Genomic DNA, 22,018 nt, shown 5'->3' on the forward strand with positions numbered 1-22,018 from the left:
TAATCTACTGTCAGCAATGTACATCTGGTATAAAGTCCACAAAGATAAGAGTAATTTGTGGTATCATATAACACACGCCTCCATGGGCGTTGTAGCAATGGTTTTCCAAGTTTTTGTCTGACGCTGACAGCGATCAAGCACGATCTGGCGGACCCTGTGCTGCGCGCCCGCTGAGCCACACCACCAGGAGCTCTGGCACAGCGATATAGGATGGCCGGCTGCAGCCTCTCTGCCCACTTGCGCTTGGAGCCTCTTGGCTCACAGACGCTACGATCACGCTGCCCTGTAGCCTGTCCTGACACTGACTTCACTTGCGAGAAGTTTAGACTGGGGAGCCTTCGGTGAAGTTCTTACTGTACCGACAGAGTGACTTCAAACGTCTCAGCCTTCGTTTTTGGTTTATCAGTCTTGAAGTCAAGAAATCCTTGAGTAACAGAAGAGATACTGAATTTAATTAATGAAAGGAGAAAATATAAAAATGCAGTAAGTGAAGCAGGCAAAAAGGAAAACAAACGTCTCAAAAATGATATCGACAGGAAGTGCAAAATGGCTAAGCTGGAATGGCTAGAGGACAAATGTAAGGATGTAGAGGCTTATCTCACGAGGGGTAAGATATATACTGCCTACAGGAAAATTAAAGAGACCTTTGGAGAAAAGAGAACCACTTGCATCAGTATCAAGAGCTCGGATGGAAACCCAGTTCTAAGCGAAGAAGGGAAAGCAGAAAGGTGGAAGGAGTATATAGAGGGTCTATACAGGGGCGATGTTCTTGAGGACAATATCATGGAAATGGAAATAGAAGAGGATGTAGATGAAGATGAAATGGGAGATATGGTACTGCGTGAAGAGTTTGACAGAGCACTGAAAGACCTAAGTCGATACAAGACCCCGGGAGTGGACAACATTCCATTAGAGCTAATGACAGCCTTTGGAGAGCCAGTCCTCACAAAACTCTACCATCTGGTGAGCAAGATGTTTGAGACAGGCAAAATTCCCTCAGACTTCAAGAAGAATATAATAATTGTAATCCCAAAGAAAGTTGTTGACAGATGTTAAAATTACCGAACTATCAGTTTAATAAGCCACAGCTGCAAAATACGAACGCAAATTCTTTACAGATGAATGGAAAAACTGGTAGAAGCCAACCTCGGGGAAGATCAATTTGGATTCCGTAGAAATGTTGGAACATGTGAGGCAATGCTGACCCTACGACTTATCTTAGAAGAAAGATTAAGGAAAGGCAAACCTACGTTTGTAGCATTTGTAGATATAGAGAAAGCTTTTGACAATGTTGATTAGAATACTATCTTTCAGATTCTGAAGACGGCAGGGGTAAAATGCAGGGAGCGAAAGGCTATTTACAATTTGTACAGAAACCAGATGACAGTTATAAGAATCGAGGGACATGAAAGGGAAGCATTGGTTGGGATGGGAGTGAGACTGGGTTGTAGCCTATCCCCGATGCTATTCAACTGTATATTGAGCAAGCGGTAAAGGAAACAAAAGAAAAGTTCGGAGTAGGTATTACAATCCATGGAGAAGAAATAAAAACTTTGTGGTTCGCCGATGACATTGTAATTCTGTCAGAAACTGCAAAGGACTTGTAAGAGCTGTTGAACGGAATGGACAATGTCTTGAAAGGAGGGTATAAGATGAACATCAACAAAAGCAAAAGAAGGATACTAGAATGTAGTCGAATTACTCGTAAGTCGGGTGATGCTGAGGGAATTAGATGAGGAAATGAGACACTTGAAGTAGTAAAGGAGTTTTGCTATGAAAATAACTGATGATGGTCGAAGTAGAGAGGATATGAAATGTAGACTGGGAATGGCAAGGAAAGCGTTTCTGAAGAAGAGAAATTTGTTAACATCGAGTATAGATTTAAGTGTCAGGAAGTCGTTTCTGAAAGTATTTGTATGGAGCGTAGCCATGTATGGAAGTGAAACATGGACGATATATAGTTTGGACAAGATGAGAATAGAATCTTGCGAAACGTGGTGCTACAGAAGAATGCTGAAGATTAGATGGGTAGATCACGTAACTAATGAGGAGGTATTGAATAGAATTGGGGAGGAGTTTGTGGCACAACTTGACTAGAAGAAGGGGTCGGTTGGTAGGACATGTTCTGAAGCATCAAGGGATCACCAATTTAGTACTGGAGGGCAGCGTGGAGGGTAAAAATCGTAGAGGGATACCAAGAGATGAATACACTAAGCAGATTCAGAAGGATGTAGGCTGCAGTAGGTACTGGGAGATGAAGAAGCTTGCACAGGATAGAGTAGCATGGAGAGCAGCATCAATCCAGTCTCACGACTGAAGACCACAACAACAACAACAACAACAACCACAACAGTCTTGATGTTTCTTATTATTGTGCACTCTGTCGCACAAGTAAACCAAATTGGTCCTTGGTACAACCAGCAAATGAGGGTGTCACACACTGAAATCTGCTGTGATTTCAGGGCTCTGGTAGAGAGTAAATTGCGATCCGTCTGCCTGATTGCTAGACCGTGAGATGTTTACAGTTATTTCGTGGCCACGATCGATTCACAGGTACCGCCTCCACGTCTCACCTCCGCCACACATATCCCGCAAGCTGCAAGTTACATCGCTGCGCAAAGCAAAGATTGTAATGTACTGCCGACCCGGCATTGTCAGGGCCTGCATATCTCAATCGCCACTTGGTCTCAGGTGCACCTATGTACAGAAAGTTCAGTTGAATTGATGTCAAGGTCTGCTCAGCGACAGATCAATTCTGATTGCGTTATCCACATTTTTAAGGACAGAGTACGGGACTCACTTCTGCCAACCAGGATCCTAGTCCATTGCAGTTTTAAACCACCTGTTAGTTGTTTACGGTATTCAATCAATAACATTTTTATCATAATTTATGTCTGTTTTTTCTTTTGAAAAATAAATGTTGCTAAAACACTAAAGTTACGCGAACACAATCAATCATTTAAACAGTGCCCACTAGGGTTACCCATTCAGTCTTACAGTTCCATAAGGGAAATAACTATAGGTCTAATTGCAAATGATATTATGTGGCTGAAATAATAGGAAAGGTGCAAGAAACATCAGTGAAAAAAGCAGCAAAATGTTGAGCAGCAGATAATAGGTTGGTGCATTCAGTAGTATATCATCCAGAACTTTTGTACGTTTTATAAGAAACCTTCTCGTTTTGCTAGGATAAATCATCGAAATACAATTCACCTTTAGCATCAAAACAAAATAGTATACTGTGATACTGTGCAAAGGAATATTTTAAAAAAAATGGGATTAAATACTATGGAGGAAACTCGTGGCGATCAGAGCAGTAGCAGCGGTGAAAACAGTGACAATTATTAATACATCTGTTTTGATGTTGTCTGAGTCACAAACGGTCACCACAGTGATAGTGAACTCTAAAATGGTTGTGTTTAATATTAAATTGCCAAGCCTAGGTTTCGTGTCCAAGAGCCAGCCTTAAGCCTAAATAGGGACTGTTAACAGTATAGAACGTCAAACTTCCGCCGACTGAGTTTGTTTGCGTGCGCTGTTGGTTAGAGAGGCTCTGGAAGTAATCTGCATCTGGACGACAAATTTTCAACAGTTTCTCTGCTGTCTGGTTTCGGCAGGCGTTTTGAATGGGTGTGTGCAGTTGGGAATATCAGTGGCGTTGAGCTTTCTAATGTTCAGGATGCTGAAATGCTATCCGTAACTAATTATCACTTATTCTAATTTCGCGTCGACTGAGATACACGCATATTCGAGCAGTAAGGCCTCTGCGTCCAGTGCGGTTAGCGGTTCTTCACACAACAGAGATTGCCTCAACGTTGTTCGTTATTCAGCCTTGTTTGACGACAGTGAAATGGTCTGCGGCACCTAATCGCTATGTCCTGACCTGCTCTCTACCAAAACTATGGTTTGGTAATTTTGGCACAGTAGATAAATTACGTATTGCATGGTAGGATTATCGATAGTATTCGCAGAATTGTCAGGGAAAGAAACTTAAATGAATGTGCAAGAGAGAATCTGGAACTGAGGACTTCTCGTTTTCTTCTTAGTTTGTTTGATACATAATTAGAACAACACATCATTCAGTGTTAGTTCATTATGTAGTTCATATACTTAAAAAATTTGAACTGCGTTTTATAAGCAACAAAAATTTATCGCACGTGTAACTCTTCATTTATCTAAAGACGTAATATGTTGACATGCAACAGGTAAGTTTTTCTAATCTTATCATCTCCCTGTACAAGGATACTCTCAGTTGCCGGAATTTATCTTTGTCATGGTCAATTTCAATATTACGAAATATCATCTTAAGAAATCCTTCAGTTTCCTCTCCTTCATAATCCTAATTTGAATTTCTGCACTTTTTTTCACCAAAGCAGTATTACTTTTGACACAGTACAGCTTACATGCACAAGCATAAAAAATCTTAATACTTATTGCTGTTATTTGGTTCTCAACAGAACCTTATTCATCATGATCAAAGGGAAGAGTTTCCTGTACTATTGATAGAAGCGAAGGCTGTTTGTGAAAAACAGAAAGATATTTTATTCAAGTTCAACAAACTATTGAAGCGATGTTTGATATATTACTGTTTTGTATTTTTATTTTACCTTTAAACGTCTATGAAACGTACCCTTAGAAAAATTATACATGACTGTGCTTAAACTGACACACAATATTTTTAGCGCAACGCAATCTGACTTTCAAAAATCCCTACAAAAAAAAATGGCCTTGAGTAACATCAACCTATACGTTTCACAAATCGCTTACCTCACAAAAATCTTGGTTACTCGAACTACTGCAATACAGCGAGCGCCGCTACTGCCAGCTATATAAAAGATTCAAACTACAGAAGGCACTAACTACTGATAGGGATAGTTAGCAATGAAAGATTTTAATAGAGAACAAACAATGTATTTACCTTAATATCATCAAAAGTCAAATATATATATAGCAGTTCATGACATCCAGTCTTACAAATTTCAAAACTCCACCATTTCTTTCCCCACATCCACCACTGCTGGCGGTTCACCTCCAACTGCGCAACGCTACGCGCTGTTAACATCCAGCTGCCGCTGCCCAACACTACAATGGCAGACAACAATGCAAACTAGCCACGGGCTGCACGTAGCACAGCCAGTCATTTTTCATACAGAGCGCTACGTGGCGTTGCCAATAAGAAAACATAAACACCCTACTTACAACCTTTTTCGGAGGGAAATTACTTTTTTCTACCTCTTTGTAATAAATCTGCATTACTTTTATTTAAATGTTTACCCCAACATCCCTATGTGTCACGTTATGAATCAACAGTTTTGTAATAAAACCAGAATTAAACATTATCAATTCCCGTTTTTCTATAAATACCGTTTAAGTAACGTAGGCGAAGTACGTAGGAGAAAAATGTTTCGTAGGTTTTACGACCATTTATACAGGGCGTTTCACAGTTCATGTTTTACAGTTGTAGAGGTTTTTAAGGAGACTTGATACCTTACGTTCTGCATAGCAGTACATCTCTGGCAACGTCATCCAACGTTGCGACAGTGTGTCAGAGTTATATAGGCTCCGGCTGCTGTAAATGTACGTATATATCCAGGATGAGTCCGTGCTGAAGTTACAAACTTTCAAGGATGATGGAGAAGGATAAATGTACCAATTTGATGTCATGGTCCCTTAACCGCAAACGAAGGAGTAGAAAATTACCAGAGAAAACCGTTCTGATACCCCTGACAGTGGAATACATATACCAGTACTGTTGTTGCTACAGTTGTAGGGTATAAAACTTTCAGAGGTGGTAGTAAGGAGCAAAAGAAGAAAAAATGTCTAGTAAATATGGACTGTAAAACGCATACCTTAAGAGCTGTAAGCGCTTGTTCAGTAGAGGATATGTGTTTCACACTCAGGTATGCATTTTAGAGCTCATGTTTAGCAGACTTTTCTCTTGTCTTGGTCCATACTACCACATCTGAAAGTTGCATACCCTACATTTTTAGCAACAACAACACCACTGTCAGAGGTATCAGAATGATTGCCGCTTGTAACTTGCGAGTCCTTCGCTTCCACTCCAGTGACCATTACCTCAAACTTATACAATTACCCGTCTCTATCATTGTTGAAAGTCTGTAACGTCATCACGGAATTCCCCTGCATATACATACATTTACAGGCGCCGGCGCCCATAATTTCGACATTCTTCAACGTCGTCGGATGACGTTTCCATACATGGGGTTCCTGTCCACCTTCTACATCACCTCGAAGATTGTGGGTGTAATTTTGAAACACCCTGCGTATCCTCACCCAGTTTCTAGATGATTCAGCACTTTCCATTGCTAGGAGAATGGAGTAAGAAACAGGTCGCAGACGTACACAAAGCAATGGATAAACGGTAATACCTGACAGGTGCCGGCCGGAGTGGCCGAGCGGTTCTAGGCGCTAGAGTCTGGAACCGCGCGACCGCTACGGTCGCAGGTTCGAATCCTGCCTCGGGTATGGATGTGTGTGATGTCCTTAGGTTAGTCAGGTTTAAGTAGTTCTAAGTTCTAGGGGACTGATGACCTCAGAAGTTAAGTCCCATAGTGCTCAGAGCCATTCGAACCAATTCAACCTGACAGGTAATGCAACACACATAACAGAAAGTCAATGCAGGTATAACCTACACTGACCAAAGCTACTAGGATAACTACCGTAGTTTACATTTACTTATTATGGTGGCGTATGGTAGCTTTATAACCGTAACTGTGACATAAACGTCGGGATTGTTGCCATGGACTTCCTTCGATCTAGGATGGATTGTTGTAGCATCTTTATCCTTCAGAGGGAGCAAATGTAGTATCACACAATACTCCACTTCATCACTGCGTACCCACATTTAGTCTGGGCTCGTCTGTAGTACTGTTGCTTGGGGATTTCAGTGTGTACCGAAACAGCAAACAAAGAAAAAAAAGTTTGTAACATAATCTTTTTTCAGACGCTAATCAATACCTTATGACTAACCCTCGTGGTTACTCTGATGAGTGTTTCATATCTAGGAAAGATTTTAGAAGGTGGTCAGAAATAATAATGCACTTACTTATTCTAGGTGTGAACATCATCCTGCCGATCTGCCGGAACTTCGAGTCAGGCTCCTGGAGCGCGTTGCACTGCAGGCCGAAGGCGCAGGTGCCGATGACGTCAGTGGAGAACTTGGCGAGCGCGTCGCGCATCTCGAGGACGGCGCCGGCGCCGTGGGCGTCGGCCAGGGCGGCGTCGGTGCTGGCCTGCAGCTGGGCGGCGCACTCGGCCAGCAGCGGGAACATGGCCTTGATGCGGCCCGACGTGAACGTGGGCGACAGCTTGGTGCGCAGCGGCCGCCACGTGCGGCTGCCCACGTGGAACAGGTTCAGCGCCATCGGCGTCGTCTGCTCATCTGACACCTGCGATCAAACCGGGAATTACTGTTTGCGGGGACATCTCTGTGGGTTATTCAGGTCCGTAATCTGAATGGAGTTCCTCTCCCTCGGCACGTAATGGCCTGCTTCTCTGTGATGTATGAGATTATTGTCTTTAGTGTACCTATACAGTATAGCCACCTGTGAAAGGTATTTTACATTAGTAGTCCATTTCATGAAATCTGGGAAAGGCAAAGCAAAGCAAAGCCTTGCCACATTGGTCACAGATGGGCCAGCTGGGACTGCCATCTCACCTTCGGCCAAAGTCACATACTGCTGAGTCGAAGTCGCACAAGGCTATCATCGCGCCTACATCTACATACATACTCTGCAAGCCACCGCACGATGCATGGCGGAGAGCACCTTCTACCACTACTTGTTATTTTCTTTCCTGTTCAAATTTCAGATAGAGCGATGGGAAAACGACTGCCTATATTTCTCTGTACGACCACTAAATATTTTGTGTACTATTTTGTACAGGACTGTAAGGAGAAGAGCGCTGTAGATAGGTGCGGTATTTTTCATCGTAGGAAAGCTGGTCAGCAGCAAAAATGATTAGCGAACAGAACTTGTATTTCTACAAGTGAATGTAGACGCATTACGATGTATGCAGCAAGAAATAGAGTCCAGCTATCAGTGTCAACATTCATAAGGCTTCTAGGCAGCGTCAGCGTAGCGTCTGTGAGCTAAGAGGCTCCGAGCGCTAGTTGTCAGAGAGGCTGCCGCCGGCCATCTTATATCGCTGTGGCCGAGCTCCTGGTAGTGTGGCTCAGCGGGCGCGCAGCATTGGGTCCGTCAGATCGTGCGTGGTCGCTGTCAGAGTCAGACAAAAACTTGGAAAACCATTCATGGAGACGTATGTTATATAATACCACAAATTACTGTTATCTTTGTGGACTTTACACCAAATGTACATTGCCGACAGTAGAATCGTTCTGCAGACAACTTGAAATGCTTGTTCCTTAAATTTTCTCAATAGTGTTTGGCGAAGAGAATGTCGTCTACCCTCTAGAAATTCCCGTTCGACGCACTCGAGCTGTACTCAAGACTGCGTTGCACTAGCATCCTATATGCAGTCTCTGTTAAAGATTTTTCACAGTTTCCAAAAATCCCCCTGTAAACCGAAATTGACCTTTCGCCTTCCCTACTACTCTCTTTAAGTGCGTATACCATTTCACATCTGTTTGCGAAGTTAAATCTAGATATCGACGTGACTGTGTCAAGCAACACACTACTAAAGCTGTTTTAACATTACAGGAAGATTTTTCCTACTCATATGCATTAACGTAAATTTTTCTTCATTTAGAGCAAGTGGCCCGTCACCACACCAACTACAAATTTTGTCTAATTCATGACATATCCTCATATAGTCACTCAACGACAACACCTTTTAGTACGCGATACCGTCATCAGACATAGTGGGTTCTACTCCCATATCTACTCCCTACGCTCATAACTTCGTTAACAGTCTACAGTCAGGCACCGTGTCGAAAGCTTTCTTAAAAGCGATGTTTAGGGAATCTGTCTGTTGGCTTTCATTCACTGTTTGCGGGGTATTACACGAGAAAAGGGCAAGCTGAGTCTCTCACGAGGTTCCTGTGAATGTTTTATTTTATATTATTAGCCCATTTGAAGAAACCCTTGGAAAGCAAAGAAAAGTTCTGCCAATCTGGTTACACACGGACCAATTGGCATCAGCTGTCTGCTGTGTCATCCGAAGCCCATGGCGTCGTTTGGATGGGCTATATAGGGGCGTGGTGTCAGATTATCGCTCTCCCAGCCATTATCGTCTTTTGCAGGCCTTGGGATCGCTACATTTCGTGCAGTATCTCTTCTGTTCGCAACACGAGGGTGAGTTGACCCTGGTCCAGTTATCCCACCAACGAAACATCCCTGGCAATACCACGAACTTTACTCGGATGGACACAAAAACCTGTTAGGAATCTCTCAAACGAAAGGTGGCTATCAATAAATTTGGTAAAAATGCGCGAATACATACATGTGCCATGAGCTACAAAATGAAAGAGTGGTTCACCAAAATCCAATATCATATACAACAAAACTAGGCGTAGAATACCTGTAACGTAGCGCTGGGCGGTAAGGGTGCTGCGGGTAATAACCATAGTAGTCCTGCTATGAAAATAAATGGTAGCCTAGACCATCACTCGTGGCTGTCAGGCCGTATGGCGGGTGACAGTCAGATTACTATTCTACCGCTGTCTGGGCCGTTTCCTGACACGTCGTCCATGCCCATCAGGGACTAGTTCCATGCGGGACGCATCACTGAAGACCATTCTACTTCAGTCAGTGAAATTTCACCCTGAACGCCGTGTCTACCTTGGTCAGCAAGATTGCCCGATCTCTCCTTAGTTGAGAACATTCGAAGGTTTGGATTCTTATAGGGAGGGCCCTCCATCCATTCCGGGATTCTGACGACCTAAATCTTCAAATTGGTCACAATTTGGCATGACATACCTCAGGAGAACATCCAACATCTCTGCCTGTCAATACCAAGCCAATTAATTGCTTCCAAAACTGCCATAGGTGGACCAACACAATAATGACTTCCTCGTTAGTCACGCTCCTTATCTAGAATATATCATCCGATTCTTCTGAAATTGTAATCATGCGTTTGTGTGTAGGTGTAAGTCACGTCCACAGATTTCCATCCCATTCGTATAATTACTTCATGGTGAATCTTTATTTTTTTTGTCTTAGAGTGTATTTTCCGGCCCCCATACATAAGCGAAAGGACCAACACCCAAGGTAATATTTGTTCTGTGCCTCTCCGATGGAGAAGTAGAATATCGAGTATTATACACTCCTGGAAATTGAAATAAGAACACCGTGAATTCATTGTCCCAGGAAGGGGAAACTTTATTGACACATTCCTGGGGTCAGATACATCACATGATCACACTGACAGAACCACAGGCACATAGACACAGGCAACAGAGCATGCACAATGTCGGCACTAGTACAGTGTATATCTACCTTTCACAGCAATGCAGGCTGCTATTCTCCCATGGAGACGATCGTAGAGATGCTGGATGTAGTCCTGTGGAACGGCTTGCCATGCCATTTCCACCTGGCGCCTCAGTTGGACCAGCGTTCGTGCTGGGCGTGCAGACCGCGTGAGACGACGCTTCATCCAGTCCCAAACATGCTCAATGGGGGACAGATCCGGAGATCTTTCTGGCCAGGGTAGTTGACGTACACCTTCTAGAGCACGTTGGGTGGCACGGGATACATGCGGACGTGCGTTGTCCTGTTGGAACAGCAAGTTCCCTTGCCGGTCTAGGAATGGTAGAACGATGGGTTCGATGACGGTTTGGATGTACCGTGCACTATTCAGTGTCCCCTCGACGATCACCAGTGGTGTACGGCCAGTGTAGGAGATCGCTCCCCACACCATGATGCCGGGTGTTGGCCCTGTGTGCCTCGGTCGTATGCAGTCCTGATTGTGGCGCTCACCTGCACAGCGCCAAACACGCATACGACAATCATTGGCACCAAGGCCGAAGCGACTCTCATCGCTGAAGACGACACGTCTCCATTCGTCCCTCCATTCACGCCTGTCGCGACACCACTGGAGGCGGGCTGCACGATGTTGGGGCGTGAGCGGAAGACGGCCTAACGGTGTGCGGGACAGTAGCCCAGCTTCATGCAGACGGTTGCGAATGGTCCTCGCCGATACCCCAGGAGCAACAGTGTCCCTAATTTGCTGGGAAGTGGCGGTGCGGTCCCCTACGGCACTGCGTAGGATCCTACGGTCTTGGCGTGCATCCGTGCGTCGCTGCGGTCCGGTCCCAGGTCGACGGGCACGTGCACCTTCCGCCGACCACTGGCGACAACATCGATGTACTGTGGAGACCTCACGCCCCACGTGTTGAGCAATTCGGCGGTACGTTCACCCGGCCTCCCGCATGCCCACTATACGCCCTCGCTCAAAGTCCGTCAACTGCACATACGGTTCACGTCCACGCTGTCGCGGCATGCTACCAGTGTTAAAGACTGCGATGGAGCTCCGTATGCCACGGCAAACTGGCTGACACTGACGGCGGCGGTGCACAAATGCTGCGCACCTAGCGCCATTCGACGGCCAACACCGCGGTTCCTGGTGTGTCCGCTGTGCCGTGCGTGTGATCAGTGCTTGTACAGCCCTCTCGCAGTGTCCGGAGCAAGTATGGTGGGTCTGACACACCGGTGTCAATGTGTTCTTTTTTCCATTTCCAGGAGTGTAGAATAGCATAACTTTTGTGCACAGTTATCATGGAAAATGCAGGGCTTGCAACATACTTAAAAATTGGACACTAAAGAAAAATATTGTAAGAAATAATTTTTCCATTACATGATGGAGAAATGCATGAATGGCAGACGCAGGCGACCATTCAGATTTGCTATGGCTCTGAAATGTAGCAAGGTCTTGAAACGTGCTTCCAACGTGCGTTAACCGCTAGGTCGCCAAACACGGACGCGACCATCATGATGCTGTAAACAGAACCTGGATTCCTCCGAAAAAATTACGTTTTGGCATTCGTGCACCCAGGTTCGTCGTTGAGTATACCATCGAAGGCACTCCTGTCTGTGATGCAGCGTCAAGGGTAGCCGCAGCCATGGTTTCCGAGCTGATAGTCCATGCTGCTGCAAACGTCGTCGAACTGTTCGTGCAGATGGTTGTTGTCTTGCAAACGTCCCCATCTGTTGATTCAGGGATCGAGACGTGGCTGCACGATCCGTTACAGCCATGCGGATAAGATGCCTGTCATCCCGACTGCTAGGCCGCTGGGATCCAGCACGGCGTTCCGTATTACCCTCCTGAACCCACCGATACCCTGTTCTGCTAACAGTCATTGGATCTCGACCAACGCGAGCAGCAGTGTAGCAATACAATAAACCGCAATCGCGATATGCTACAATCCGACCTTTATCAAAGTCGGAAACGTGATGGTACGCATTTTTCCTCATTATAAGAGGCATCACAACAACGTTTCACCAGGCAACGCCGGTCAACTGATGCTTGTGTATGAGAATTCGGTTGGAAACTTTCCTCATGTCAGCACGTTGTAGGTGTCGCCACCGGCGCCAACCTTGTGTGAATGCTCTGAAGAGCTAATCATTTGCGTATCACAGCATCTTCTTCCTGTCGGTTAAATGTCGCGTCTGTAGCACGTCATCTTCGTGGTGTAGCAATTTTAATAGCCAGTAGTGTATATTTCAAAGTTGTGCCATATGGTGTTTTTGTGGATCAGAACGTAGAACCATGCGGTTGTGAGCTGTTACTGCAGAATACTTCTGTCGTAACTGTAACAGCCAATAGGTCCCCTCCATGAAATGCATTATTGAGTTACCTGTCAGACAAGAAGCAACAGTTTGTAGTTGTGGAGATTTCATTGTAGATTTCTTAAAAGATTCGGATGGGGTAAATGAACTGGAACCATTATTTACTTGCTTCTGTCGGATGCATACCGATTTATTTAAATTTCGGTTTAGTATCTTCATTCGTTATCCGATTTTCCCATCTAATCGCCTGCATTTTCTTTAGCAGCACATTTGAAAAGCGTCTGTTCTCTTATTGTCTCAGATAATTATGGCCAGCATTTCACTCCTGTAAAATGCTACAATCGATACACATACCTTTAGAAGAGAGTTCCAAACACGTGAACTCGTGTTAGAAGTCAACTAATATCTCTCTTTTTAGGAGCAGATTTCTTGGTATTGCCTGTCTACATTTTATATCCCACTATTTCGGCCACCGTCGTCTATTTTTCTTCACAAATAGCAAACCTTATCTGCTACCTTTTGTGTGCCATTTGATCACCTAGTTATATCAGTATCTCCTTATTTATTGTGACTACTTTCCATTATATTTTGTTTTACTTTGTTGCCGCGCGGGATTAGCCGAGCGGTCTAGGGCGCTGCAGTCATGGGCTGTGCGGCAAGTACCGGCAGAGGTTCGAGCCCTCTCTCGGGCATGGGTGTGTGTGTTTGTCCTTAGGATAATTTAGGTTAAGTGGTGTGTAAGATTAGGGACTGATGACCTTAGCAGTTAAGTCCCATAATATTTCACACACATTTGAACATTTTTGTTTACTTTTGTTGATGTTCATAACACCTGTTCAAGACTTTTTCTTATGCGGAGTATTTACAAATTAATTTGATAATTAGTAATAGACCGATTTACTACTTTATATTGGCAAAGCTTGCAGCATAAACAGCAGCAACTGTTGGAGTTTCTGATGCATTACCCACACCCTGATGGTTACCCAGATCACACGACACGCATCTACCCAGTAGTCTAATTCTTCTCACACTGGGTGTAGCATGTCCTCGGTATTGCATGCTTTATCCGCTCACACACATCCTAGAGGGTTGCGGGCATTGGCAGAATGAAATGGCAAGGCGTTAAATCCGGAAAACGAGGTAGCTAGGGGAGAAGGCTGATCTATGCTGTTACAGCAAGTGCAGTCATGCTTTGGCGGAGAAAATGCTTAAGAAGCTCTCGTACATTCGCGTGAAAATGTGGCGGAACACTGTCCAGTATCCAAATGTAATCCTAATAACTGGTGTTCAGCTGGGGTAAGAACTAGGTGTCCCACACTTCCTGAAACGAGTTACCCGTGACAGTTTGAAGAAAAATGGGCAGTACACATTCTGACACCGCACAGAAGATGTTTACTTTTGGAGAGTGACGCCAATGCTCTATCAGCCCATAGGGTTTCTCGCATTCCCAGACACGGACAGCGTTGTTTTCACCTTACCACCTACGTGGAAAATGGCTTCATCACAGAAGATGTCTTTTTTTTTTTTTTTTTTTTTTTTTTTTTTTTTTTTTTTTTTTTTTTTTTTTACAAAACCAGCGTCATCCACATATAACTGGAGTTTCAGTTTGTCTGCCTGTATACAGGTCTGCACTAATCCCACTTTGTACAGATTAAAACTTAGCCCTTACGCAACACCTTAAAAGCCGTAGTCTTTGACGCGAACAATTCTCTGCTTGCTTTACTAAGTCACTTGTGTGTACTTTGGCGAAACACCAGGCACACTCTTTCGACGATTGCCTCAGACACACGAGATCGACCAGGACTCTTCCACTTACATAAGCATTCGGTTTCTACTCGCTTTCGACACCACCTACCTGCAGTATTCTTGTGTGGTTGGTCTTTCTTAAAGCATGCACGGAACTCACGCTGCACAGCAACCACAGATTTGGCCATAGCAAAATGAAACCCACAGAAAGCCTTTCCCTTCTGCGACACCATCTTGAAAAAAAAAAAAAAAAAAGAAACGCTACGCCTGTACAGCAACCATGACAAGTGAGTAGCGCAGTAGCTACTGCTTGTGCTGTAAAGTTTGCCCATATAAAGTAATAAAACGGTATCTTATTAATTTTTAAAACCGTACCATTCATATATAAACACCCTGTATGTCTAACTCCACTCACAAATTTGGGTAATCTTTTTACCGTGAAACTTTTACGTGCACTTATTTGTGAGATGTCCAGAAGCTAATGTTCCTTACCATATCTTTATTTTGTCATGAGGGCTACCCGGAGTATCTCTGGCGGGTGAAATAATGTGTCAGACCTCACTATCAAGTAGACAAGGGTGTAAGACAAGGATTTCGTCCTTTGCCCCTACTGTACAATATGTAGAGCGAAGAATCAATGATGGAAATAAAAGAAAGGTACTGGAGCTGAATTAAAATTCATGGTGAGAAGATATCAATGATAAGATTCGCTCATATCTACACTGAGTAAAAGTGAAGAAAAATTACATGATCTGCTGAATGGGATGAACAGTCTACTGAGTGCAGAATTCAGACTAAGAGTAAATTGAAGGAAGACAAAAGTAATGAGAAGTTGCAGAAATGAGAATTGCGAGAAACTTAACTTTAGGTTTGATTGTCACGAAATAGATGAAGTTAATGAATTCTGCTACATAGGCAGCAAAATAACCAATGGCAGGCGGAGCAAGGAGGACATCAAAAGCAGACGAGCACTGGCAGATATCATTCCTGCCCAAGACAAGCCTATTAGTATGAAACGTAGGTCTTTGTTTGAGAAAGAAATTTATGAGAATGTATGTTTGGAGTACAGCATTGTATGGCAATGAAACATGGACTGTGCATTTGAAATATGGTGCTATAGACGAAGGTTGGAAATTAGGAGGACCGACAGGGTAAGAAATGAGGATGTTTTGCCCAGAGTTGGAGATGAAAGGAATATTTAGAAAACACTGACAAGGAGAAAGGACATATTGATAGGAGATGTGGTAGTGCATGAGGGAATGTCTTCCATGTTACTAGAGGGAACTGTAGAGGGAAAAAGCTGCAGAGGAAGACAGAGATTGGAATGTTGTTGTTGTTGTTGTGGTCTTCAGTCCTGAGACTTGTTTGTTGCACCTCTCCATGCTACTCTATCCTGTGCAAGCTTCTTCATCTCCCAGTACCTACTGCAGCCTACATCCTTCTGAATCTGCTTGGTGTATTCATCTCTTGGTCTCCCTCTACGATTTGTACCCTCCACGGTGCCCTCCAATACTAAACTGGTAGTCCCGCGATGTCTCAGAACATGTCCAAACAACCGACCCCTTCTTCTAGTCAAGTTGTGCCACAAGCTCCTCTTCTCCCCAATTCTATTCAATACCTCCTTATTAGTTATGTGATCTACCCATTTAATCTTCAGCATTCTTCTGTAGCACCACATTTCGAAAGCTTCTAGTCTCTTCTTGTCTAAACTATTTATCGTCCACGTTTCACTTCCATACATGGCTACACTCCATAAAAATACTTTCAGGAATGACTACCTGACACCTAAATCTATACTCGATGTTAACAAATTTTTCTTCTTCAGAAACGCTTTCCTTGCCATTGCCAGTCTACATTTTATATCCTCTCTACTTCGACCATCATCAGTTATTTTGCTCCCCAAATAGCAAAACTCCTTTACTAATCTAATTCCCGCAGCATCACCCGACTTAATTCGACTACATTCCATTATCCTCGTTTTGCTTTTGTTGATGTTCATCTTATACCCTCCTTTCAAGACGCTGTCCATTCCGTTCAACTGCTCTTCCACGTCCTTTGGTCTCTGACAGAATTACAATGTCATCGGCAAACCACAAAGTTTTTATTTCTTCTCCATGGATTTTAATACCTAGTCCGAATTTTTCTTTTGTTTCCTTTATTGCTCGTTCAATATACAGAATGAATAACATCTAGGATAGGCTACAACCCTGTCTCACTCCTTTCCCAACCACTGCTTCCCTTCCATACCCCTCGACTCTTGTAACTGCCATCTGGTTTCTGTACAAATTGTAAATAGCCTTTCGCTCCCTGTATTTTACCACTGCCACCTTCAGAATTTGAAAGAGAGTACTCCAATCAACATTGTCAAAAGCTTTCTGTAAGTCTACAAATGCTAGAAACGTAGGTTGTCTTTCCTTAATCTATCTTCTAAGATAAGTCGTAGTGTTAGTGTTGCCTCACGTGTTCCAACATTTCTACGGAATCCAAACTGATCCTCCCCGAGGTGGGCTTCTATCACGTTTTCCATTCGTCTGTGAAGAATTCGTGTTAGTATTTTGCTGCTGTGACTTATTAAATTGATGGTTCGGTAATTCTCACATCTGTCAACACCTGCTTCCTTTGGGAAAGATTGGAATACATCCAGCAAATAGTTGATTACGTAGGTTGCAAGTGCTGCTGTGAGATGAAGCGGCTGGCACAGGAGACGGATTTGTGGCAGGCCCCATCAAACTAGTCAGAAGACCGATGACTCAAAGAAAAAACTAAAGTACAAGTATTTGAGGGTCGCGTCATGTAATCGCAAAAATGTTTTGTTCAACGAACCTGATAGCGGCTGGGGAAGTGCGCGAAGTCCTTGATGAGGACCAGTTTGACCATCTCGGGGTCTCTGACGAGCAGAGCCGGCTTCGCCTGGAAGAAGAAGCCGACGACGGGGTGCGGATCGCTGTCGTTGTAGAGACGGCCGAACACTTCGGCGTAGGACTTGCGCATGAGCACGAAGTCGCGCATGTTGCCGAAGAAGGGCTCCGGCTTCAGGTAGGGGACTCCCCGGCGCGCCCAGTAGTCGAACTGCGCCGTCACGTGGCGGTACACGACCAGTAGCAGCAGAGCCAGGCCCAGCAGGACCTCCGTGCTGCCGTCCTCCAGGAGCAGGCCCATGGTGGCTGGAGAACCCTGGAAAAAGGTCCGTTATGAAGTCAGTAGACGAGAGCGTGCCAAATCTACATATACTAGCCTCATTACTCTGTTCTCTACCAGAAATGCTGGGAAACTAAGTGAAATACATGTTAATGTCAGTACCGCTGAGGAACAGCTCGGATAGCTAAAACAGCACCGAGGTCCCGTGTCAGATGTATTCCTTCAGACGGCATATGTGACGTAGGGCACAATTAGCCAATCGCAAGGTCGTAATATACCGTAGATGCCTTGAACAAAACACTGTGCCTCCCAGCTGGAAAAAAAGCGCAGTTCACACCCATTGCGAAGGATGGTAGGCATAGTTATCCACAAAACTACTGTCCAATACCTTATCATTCTCTTTTGCTCTCAAACGTAGCGAAGCGAATCTAACATTATGATCTCTTCCATGTCAACGAGAACAGACCAGCCATGCGAAACATAACATGCGATTTTCTCATACGAGCTCTCCAACAATCGTGGGAGATGCCCAATGTGAGCCGACGGTTACAGTTTAGTCACATTACGGAAGATTAGCATGCAAACAGTGAACAGTGTAGACAGAGATTGCTGAGATAAGACCTTGCTCTTCTCCAGACCACAGAAGTACTACCAAATCGCGTACTTTACCTTGTGTTGTTCCCGATAATCATTGCGGGCATATTTCCCGAAATTGCTGCGGTATAGGCAAGCTGCAAAATTTTTTACTGTCAACAACAATCTTGATCACAATTTATTCATTACGGTGACCGGTTTCGACCACTTCTGTGGTCATCCTCAGACCAATGAGTAAGAACCTCCTTTTGGTGGTAAATCACTACTCAAAGTGATTTACCACCAAAAGGAAGTTCTTACTCATTGGTCTGAAGATGACCACAGTAATCGTCGGAACCGGTCACCGTTATAAATAAATCGAGATCAAGACTGTTTTCGATAGTAAATATTGTAACACATTGATCACTGTTCCCTCCCACAATGTATTCAAAAGTAATTAAGGTGATAAATGTTTAATAATGTTTCGTCGCACTTAAATGAGTGTTGTTAAGCTTAGGAAAAGTATTCTCAAAACTGAATAGCTTCGTGTAACGATCGTTTCGGGTGCATTACCGTTGATTCTGCAAACTGAAACGTCGTGTTGGTGGAGGATGATATTGTGCCTGAAGAACAAATGAACATGTAAACCAATAAAACAAACTCTTCGTGGAGTGTTAACTAAACAGATCTCGTCTTTAAGAACTAATAAAGGTCACCATGTGGGCGAAAAATCATAACACCCCGCAACACATCAGGAATGAAAACACTTCTTCAGAGAAAAACTCTAATAGCATCCCTTTTCGAGAAATTAGAAATACACTTATAACACTTTGAACAAAAAACACAAATCACGAAGACTTTTCATCAAAAATGTGTTACATCACCTCGGTTCCGAGAGCTCCGGAACCGGTACAGAAAATTGGAATGGAGATCGACATAAACATCATTTCAGCTATTTTTATTGCTCATGAACATTGCATGTTGTACCACCATACAGAGAGACCTTCATATGTGGTAGTCCAGATTCATGTTCACAGCGGTACCTCTAATGCCCAGTAGCACGTCCTCTTGCATTGATTCATTACTGTATTCGTCATGGCATACTATCCACAAGTTCATCAAGGCACTGTTGATCCAGATTGTACCACTTCTCAACTGTGATTCGGCATAGATCCTTCAGAGTGGTGGGTGGATCAAGTCGTCCATAAACAGCCCTTTTCAGTCTATCTCAGGCGTAATGAGATTTTCACTCTGCACCGGAGTGTGCGCTGATATCAAACTTCCTGACAGATTAAAACTGTGTGCCGGACGGAGACTCTAACTCGGGTCCTTTGGCTTTCACGGGAAAGTGGTAGAGCACTTACCCGCGAAAGACAAAGGTCCCGAGTTCGAGTCTCGTTCCGGCACACAATTTTAAACTGTCATTACGTTTCATATCCCAGGCATGTTCGATAGTGTTTGTCTCTAGAGAACATGCTGGCCACTCTAGTCGAGTGATGTCGTTATCCTGAAGGAACTCATTCACAAGATATGCACGATGGGGGCGCGAATTGTCGTTCATGAAGATGAATGTCTCGCCAATATGCTGCCGATGTGGTTGCACAATCGGCCGGAGGGTGGTATTCACGTATCGTACAGCCATTACGGCGCATTCCATGACCACCAGCGGCGTACGTCGACCCCACATAATGCTATTCCGAAACAGCAGGGTACCTGTACCTTGCAGCACTCGCTGTATAGTGTGTCTAAGGCATTCAGCCAGACCGGGTTGGCACTAAGCACGACTTCGACGTTTGTCGGTGAAGAGAACGTGATGCCAATGCTGAGTGGTCCATTCGGCATGTTGTTGGACAACCTGTGCAGTGTTGCTTGGTGTTGCGATTGCAAAGATGAACCTCGCCATGGACGTTGGTAGTGAAGCTGCGTATCATGCAGCCTATTGCGCACAGTCTGAGTCGTAACACGACGTCATGTGGCTGCACGAAAAGCATTATTCAACATGGTGGCGTTGCTTTCAGCGTTCCTCCGATCCATTGTCCATAGGTAGCGGTCATCCACTTCAGCAGAAGCCCTCTGGGGGGCTGAGCGATGCCTGTCACAGTTCCTGTCTCTCTGTATCTCCTCCATGTCCGAACGACATCGCTTTGGTTCATTCCGAGACACCTGGACACTTCCCTTGTTGAGAGCTCTTCCTGGCACAAAGCATTGACAGTCTAGGCGTGTTTGAACTACAGACAACACGAGCTGTGTACCTCATTCCTCGTGGAATAACTGAAACTGATCGGCTGTCGGACTCCCTCCGTCTAATAGGCACTGCTCATGCATGGTTGTTTACATTTTTGGGCGGGTTTCGTGACATCTCTGAACAGTCAAAGGGACTGTGTCTGTGATACAATGTACACAGTCAAAGTCTATCTTCAGGACTTCCGGGAACCGACGTGATGCAACACATTTTTGATGTGTCTAGTACCCTTTTCGAAGAACAGAAAACTTCTTGTACGGGAACCTCATTCTGCTTTACTGGCAGAGGAAGCTAGATAATTTCAGAAAACTTGTTTATATTTATGCAGCAACTTGGTTTTAATAAACATTGTTGCTGATTTAAATACTAGCGTTGCCACTGGAGTTTAATCCGTAAGAATGGAAATACAGCGTGAACCACATACCACACATAGCTATTTTGTTTTGTAGCTCGATAGAAGTGCCGATCCGGTCGTAACAAATTTTCTCGTGTTATTTGTGAAGGTGCAGTGGGCATTATGTGTGGACAACCTCTCTTGGACCCATGAGCACTTTTGTTTCTATTAGCGTACATTAAACGGCGTTGTTGGGCATTTTGTCGTCCTCACATTACCTAACATGTATCTGGTGGCATTCCGATTCGAAATAGTTTCTCTCGTGTCATCATTTTGTCATTGACAGTGTTATACAATTGCGACCTAACGTTGATACTAAGAATGGTTTGACTCGCATTAAACCACACACGTGGCCTGATCGTTCTATGATGGACGATAAGCCTTACATGCACGGGAGGCAATTCGAAGAATATGCTGTACAAGTTTGCCATGGACAGGCGCACATTGTCTTCGACATATTACTTGCATCTAATTAGTATTGCCTGTGATACAGAAAGGGGGATCCGGAGCATTCCATGTGTGGGGGTGATGTATCTGGATGTCTACAGTGAAGCATGAAAGATCTTGTGACGGACATTGTTCTTACTTTCAGGATGCGGTTGTTGACCTTTATGCATATGATGCTAAAATAATGTACGGATTTCGTAAACCAGTTACTCCGACTGTGGTCGGTGTTGTGTTAGTCTGGAAGTGTACTTCCAGAACATTTTCTTACCGTATGGTTCACCACCAGCTGATGCAGTCTGCTTTAGTATTTCGGGTGCATAGACAAACTCTATCTGTTACAGCTGTGGTAGAATATACATATTTTTAAAGAGCAATGTCTGTAATTGGTTCATGTGCTGTTGTCAGTGTTCACGTATCACATACGACATGATGAACATTCTGGTTTTCTGGTTCGTTTGATAACGTGAATACCTGCTGGGAGATATGTCGCTAGTGGTTTGTCTTCCGTTACGCTCGGAAGGACCTCCATGTGGAGTGGTGGCATCCCGCACCTAGCTCGTTAGGTGGCGGATTTGTCCCTGTTAAGAACCGCTCCTCTTACTTGTTCTAAGCTTCTACTTTACATCTCAGCATTAATGGATCATCTGCATCTGCTGAAAGTGTTCTAACGTCATCAGCGTACGCATTTACTGAAATTCGGCAGCCTTACAGAACTGCAGCCTTTGGTGTTCTACTCTCACGGAGAAAAAATCGCAAAACGAAGAAGAAGTT

At 44.2% G+C, this 22,018-nt stretch overlaps 1 protein-coding gene across 1 annotated transcript in view; it reads right to left on the minus strand.

Annotated features, from left to right (window-relative positions):
- The window catches only part of LOC124622047 (cytochrome P450 6a2-like), a 114,826-nt gene that overhangs the window by 53,197 nt on the left and 39,611 nt on the right, over positions 1 to 22,018 (minus strand). Inside the window, exons 2-3 of the mRNA XM_047147609.1 lie at positions 17,277 to 17,627; positions 7,067 to 7,409 (exon numbers count right to left, since the gene is read on the minus strand). Of these exons, the coding sequence (XP_047003565.1) occupies positions 7,067 to 7,409; positions 17,277 to 17,612 (679 nt within the window). The 5' untranslated portion in view covers positions 17,613 to 17,627. The remainder of the gene's footprint in view (positions 1 to 7,066; positions 7,410 to 17,276; positions 17,628 to 22,018) is intronic.

The sequence above is a fragment of the Schistocerca americana genome, chromosome 7 (assembly GCF_021461395.2).
Source record: "Schistocerca americana isolate TAMUIC-IGC-003095 chromosome 7, iqSchAmer2.1, whole genome shotgun sequence".
NCBI lineage: Eukaryota > Metazoa > Arthropoda > Insecta > Orthoptera > Acrididae > Schistocerca > Schistocerca americana.